The sequence below is a fragment of the Otolemur garnettii genome, unplaced genomic scaffold (genome assembly GCF_000181295.1).
Source record: "Otolemur garnettii isolate 467f Iridium unplaced genomic scaffold, OtoGar3 scaffold00179, whole genome shotgun sequence".
In the NCBI taxonomy this organism is placed as follows: Eukaryota; Metazoa; Chordata; class Mammalia; order Primates; family Galagidae; genus Otolemur; species Otolemur garnettii.
In genome coordinates, this window is record NW_003852574.1 from 787970 (window position 1) to 793771 (window position 5802).

The following is a 5802-nucleotide window of genomic DNA, read 5'->3' on the forward strand; positions in this document are numbered from 1 at the left end:
GAATCGCTTAAGCCCAAGAGTTTGAGGTTGCTGTGAGCTATGATGCCACAGCGCTCTACTGAGGGTGACATAGTGAGACTCTGTCTCAAAATAAAATAAAATAAAGCTGCATGGTATAGTAGCCCTGTACAGAAGGAACAGAAAGTTGTGTCTCCTATTGCCCTATGCAGGTATCAGTCATCTCCTCACCCAGGAAGAATGGTGCCACTTTGTCAGCTTTTAGCTGAGAAAAGCCATCAGACAAACATTGTTCTTTATGCCATGCTCTCTGAGCCCCTTCTCATCCCTGTCCCACCCGCCCCAAGAGCTCCTCCAGTTCTGAGCCAAGGGGCCAATGATATAACAGGTAAGAGCTTCCAGGCTCTAGGGCAGCAGTTCTCAATCTGTGGGTCGAGATCCACAGGAACTATATTAAAGGGCCCATGCATTAGGAAAGTTGGGAACCACTGCCTTACAGTCAAGTGGGGGAAGAACTGCTAATGTAGAGTAGGGGTGAAGGAGACACAAGATATCCCTCAATCATCCCTCCCCAGTGCCCTGAGGAGCAGGAACTAGACCACAGAGAAAACCCAGTACACAGCATAGACCAGCAGTGGGTTCTGTTTCTTCCTCCCTACAAAGCCCTGTGATCAAAACAACTCCCACCCTCCCCCCAGGGTCTGTACTGTCCAACCTACTCACAAGTTTACTGTGCAAAGGGTACAAGGTTGCAGGAACACAGGCACTGGGACCTGGCGGTGCATTCCATTGTAACCAGCTCCAGGAATCCGTAGGTTGTTTTTATAATCCTCTAACTACTTGACCCTTTGAGTTATTTCCCAGAAATGAGGAACTTGAACTCCTGGTCTCCAGCCTGGACCTCCCAAAGTTCAGAGATTATAGGCAGGAGCCACCACACCCAACCTGAAATAATGGATTTTCTACAAGACAAAGGAGTTGAGATCCTGAAGTCCCCAGGGCAGACTTCCTGACACCAAAATTCACCTTCCCTCACAACCTGCCCCAAAGCAGGTAGTCCCTTCTCTAAATGCCAAGGATATCCAAAGAGATACCAAAAATGCCTTTCTTCCTTGGCAATACACCTTGTCTCAATAATCGGATTGTTGTGAGACAAGAAACTGGATGTAAAAGGCAAGGGCCTTCTCCCCCCACCCCCCCAGACAGAGTGTCACTTAGTCACTGTGAGTTGAGTGCCGTGACATCATAGCTCACAGCAACCTCAAACTCCAGGACTCAAATGATCCTTCTCCCCCAACCTTCCAATTAGCTGGGACTACAGGCACCAGCTACAACGCCTGGCTATTTTTAGAGACAGTCACTCCAGCTCAGGCTGGTCTCGAACTCCTGAGCTCAAGGTAATCTACTTGCCTAGACCTCCCAGTGTGTTAGGATTACAGGCATGAGCCACTGAACCTGGTCAAGCCCTTACCTTATTGACAACATTGTGTCCATTCATTCACTGCTTACCCACTCTCAGCTGTGAAATCTGGGACCACCCACTGAAAACTTGTAGGTCTTACCTTTGGCCTCTGGAGTGGTATGTACTCACAGCCCAGCCTGCCCCAGCACCCTGAAAACATCCTGAAACACTAATAACATGAAGCCCTCTGCTCAAGCCAGAGCCACATTTTATTAAACTCCCAGGTTCAAGTGATCTTCCTTTCTCAGCCTGCTGAATAGATATGCACTTGCCACCACTCCTGGGTAACTTCTCTTATTTTTTTATAGTGATAGGATCTTACTGTGTTGCCCAAGCTAGTCTCCAACTCCTGGCTGCAAGCATTTTTATTTTTATTGTTTCGAGACAGTCTTACTATGTTGCCCTCGGTACAGTGCCTTGACATCACAGCTGACAGCAACCTCAAACTCTTGGGCTTAAGTGATTCTCTTGCCTCAGCCTCCCAAGTAGCTGGGACTACAGGCACCAGCCACAACACCCAGCTATTTTTTGGTTGCAGTTGTCATTGTTGTTTAGCTGGCCCAGGCCGGGTTAAAACCTGTCAGCCTTGGTATATGTGACAGGCACCCTACCTAAAGCCAGGTTTTGTTTTTTTTTTTTTGAGACAGAGCCTCAAGCTGTCCCCTGGGTAGAGTGCCATGGCATCACAGCTCACAGCAACCTCCAACTCCTGGGCTCAAGCAAGTCTCCTGCCTCTACCTCCCAAGTAGCTGGGACTACAGGCGCTCGCCACAACACCTGGCTATTTTTTTTGTTGCAGCCGTCATTGTTGTTTGGCAGGCCCAGGCTGGATTCGAACCCGCCAGCTCAGGTGTATGTGGCTGGTGCCTTACCCGCTTGAGCCACAGGCACCGAGCTGTAGGGCCAGGTTTTAATCTCACACTTAAGAGTTTAAAGAAACACAGGCCCAGCCTCAGGGACTGGAAGATCAGAGCAGGCCCTGTCCTCATTTTGCTTTAGCTCCCTCCCACCATGCTGGGGGTTTGCTTGGAGTTGATGCTTCAGAGGTAGTGAGAAGCAAAGATATAATAGTCATGATGAGATTACCTTATAGCAGGGGTATACTGTCATTAAAGGCTTATAGATGCTTCATGGAGCAAGGATGGTAACTGTCTCATCCCACCTGTGAGGAACCCAACACTAGGGTCAGTTCCTTGCCCAGGGTCATATACCTAAGTCAGAATGGGGCTTGAGTTCCACCCCCAAAATCCAGGTCCTCACTCCTTCCCTTCTAGGTAGTAACAGCAGCCACCTACCCACCTAGTTAGGACCGCGCAGCCCTAAGAGCTAGTGGCTAAATCATATGGAGTGGCCTCCGCCTCCACACCTATAAGAATCTCAAAGGAGGGTTGTCCCAGCTGTGGCCATAGCCTCTCAGCACTCAAGAGTAGATTCAGAGTACAGCTTGTAGACAGCCATTGCACTATCTGGACCTATATCATAGTCAAAGCCACAACCCATCAGAACTCAGTTTGGTCAAAAACACAGCCACTCCCACCAGGACCCACAATTTGGTCAGAGATGAACACAAACTCTTCCCAAGATATTTGACTCATATCTTGGTCAAAGCCATGGTCCTAGGCTGTCATTGAAGCATGACAAGCACAGAGCACTCTCCCCTCCCTTATCATACATAAGCAGAGGTGAGGAGTACAGGGAGACCCTAGCACATCACACAATCTCCAGATACCCATTTCGCCATGAGTTGAACTAAATGTTCTCTGAGGTCCTTGCCAAGTTGCAAATTCATTACAACATTTCAGTTACTCCCAAAACCTTTTTTGTTTTTTCCTGGTAATTAAAAAGTTGTAGATCCATTAATGACAAGCAGAAAGTCAAAGAGTCAGATTAAATACCCAGGACACCAGGATGAGTGAGCCCCTTGACAATTTCATAAATTTCATGTATCCACTTCACCTAGATGTTTCACACACACCCCCACACCAGATTTAGAATTCACCCATGACACCACCTGGATGCTTACACGCCCATGGACACAAACACAGAACCACACAGCACAGTGTTCTCACTGTCTCTATCCTGAGCATACGTGCACTTCCCTAAATACCTACCAGAATTCAATTTTAAAGCCAAGGGGCACTCCTGTTCCCACTGAAGAACTAGCCCATGCTTACATCTTTGAAAGTTCTGGGCTCAGAGAGGCCAAGCGATCCACCAAAGGCCACACAGCTCAGTTCCAGTCCAGCCACCTGGCCCACACTCTCTGGCTAGGAAAGGGAGAAGGGCCTGATGAGCCCACAGGGTCCTCGCCTGGCTGGGGGCAGTGAGGATGGAATGGGGAGAGAGGGGGCCGGTGCCTTATAGGACGTGTTGGTGACCAGATCTAGCCTCCTCCAAGCCAAGCCAAGACACCCCTCATACACCTGTCCCCGCCCCCTGCTCTGCCACACCTGTCTCCGGGCCACCACTGTCACCGCTGCTTCACCTCTCCCCAGCCCCCACCTGCCATCGCCCCTCGCACACCAGTCACAGCAGCCTCACTAGTCCCTGGCCCCCTCTCCACCAGAGACCTCCACCCAGGACGCCCTACCCACCCATCCCGCTACACCTCCTTCCAGTCTCCCAGCAGACCCCGCCTCACCACCGCGCGGGCAAGCATGAAGAGCGGGCCGCCCATTGCTGTATGGCATCCAGATCTTCTTCAGGGGGTTCTGGGTCAGTTCCCGGGGGGATGCCATCCCGGGGCAAGGATGACTCCGTCTGCGCGGCTTCCAACCCAGCAGCCGGGCCACCTCGGGCCACCCGAGGCCCCGCCTCTCGGGCCCCGCCCCTGCTCATGCAGCGACAAACCTTGTCCATCTTCCCGCAGGTCCCGCCCCAGAACGGGTAGGCTCCACCCCAAGTGAAGAGGCCCCTGGCCTCTGAGCACGCATGCCCAACTCTCCTACGAGCTTGTTTTGGAGCTAGGAGAGGCGTTCCCCTCGCCAGCATCGAAAAGCGCATGTCCGGCTCCCGGATATCTTGTGTGTGCGCGCGCGCCCGCGTATGATTTGCATAGGCCTACTGGCATCGAAAAGCGCATGCCCGGCTCCGGAATATATATGTGTGTGTGTGTGTGTGTGTGTGTGTGTCGCTGATTTGCAATTGTGTGTGTGTGTGTGTGTCGCTGATTTGCATAGGCCTCACCTACTGGCCTGGTCCTGAGCGCTCCTGTCCCGTCTCTGCGCCACGCGTGGGTTATGCTCCGTGGTACGCGTGACTCAGAGCTCCCAGAAGGGCGCTCAGTGGGACGAGGCCTGTGTAATCATGTCTGCCAGATTGGTCAGATCTACTAGCAGGGGCCACCAGGCCTGCTGCTTCTTTTTTTTTTTTTTTTTTTTCCAGAGCCTCAAGCTCAAGCGAGTCTCCTGCCTCAGCCTCCCAAGTAGCTGGGACTACAGGCGCCCACCACAACACCCGGCCATTTTTTGGTTGCAGCCATCATTGTTGTTTGGCGGGCCCGGGCTGGAGATTCGAACCTGCCACCTTAGGTGTATGTGGCTGGCGCCTTAGCCGCTTGAGCCACAGGCGCCGAGCCGCCTGCTGCTTCTTATAGCCCCACTGTGCCCGCTGAGTCCTTTGCTGGGCTCCCTCTATCCCCCACCCCGTTTGCTCTGAGCCCGGAGACTCTCAGCCTTCCACAAGAACTACCTCCTTCATCTCATGGACAGACTCAGGACAGATCTCAAAATCCACAATGTTTCTCTCTTTGCCTTGTGCTATTCAGGAACTCAGACTAAACCCTGGCCCACCTGGAGCAAATGCGTGGTACTTTGTAACCAAATACTTTGGGGAGTCTTGCGCCCTAGCAGTATCTTAATCCTCTTTCCAGAATTCCATTTCCACAAGTTAAAAAAAAATTTTTTTGAGACTGGTTCACTCTGTCACCCTGGTTAGAATACCATGGCATCATAGCTCATAGCTACCTCAAACTCCTGGGTTTGAGCGATCCTCTTGCCTCAGCTGCCGGAGTAGCAGGGACTACAGGCACCCAACACAATGGTCTACCGGCTAATTTTTTTTATTTTCAATAGAGATGAGACGTCTCAATCAAACTTCTGAGCTCAAGCGATCCATCTGTCTTGACCTCCCAGAGTGTCAGAATTACAGGCGTGAGCCACCACCCTGGCCTCCAGTTAAATTTTTAATAATGAATATATACACATTTAGAAGAGTAAACCTCTGTCTCTTAATCAGGAAAATAGAATGTGCATGTCATCAGTCTTACAAGATTATAGTATAGTTTGTTTACTTATTTATTTATTTATTTATTTTTGCAGTTTTTGGCCAGGGCTGGGTTTGAACCCGCCACTTCCGGCATATGGGGTAGGCGTCCTACTTTT

At 50.9% G+C, this 5802-nt stretch overlaps 1 protein-coding gene across 1 annotated transcript in view; it reads right to left on the bottom strand.

The window, feature by feature from the left end:
- The window catches only part of PFKFB4 (6-phosphofructo-2-kinase/fructose-2,6-biphosphatase 4), a 56216-nt gene extending 52057 nt beyond the window's left edge, over window positions 1-4159 (bottom strand). The window contains exon 1 of the mRNA XM_023519515.1: window positions 4062-4159. Within this exon, the coding sequence (XP_023375283.1) occupies window positions 4062-4158 (97 nt within the window). The 5' untranslated portion in view covers window position 4159. The remainder of the gene's footprint in view (window positions 1-4061) is intronic.
- Window positions 4160-5802: the final 1643 nt, after the last annotated feature.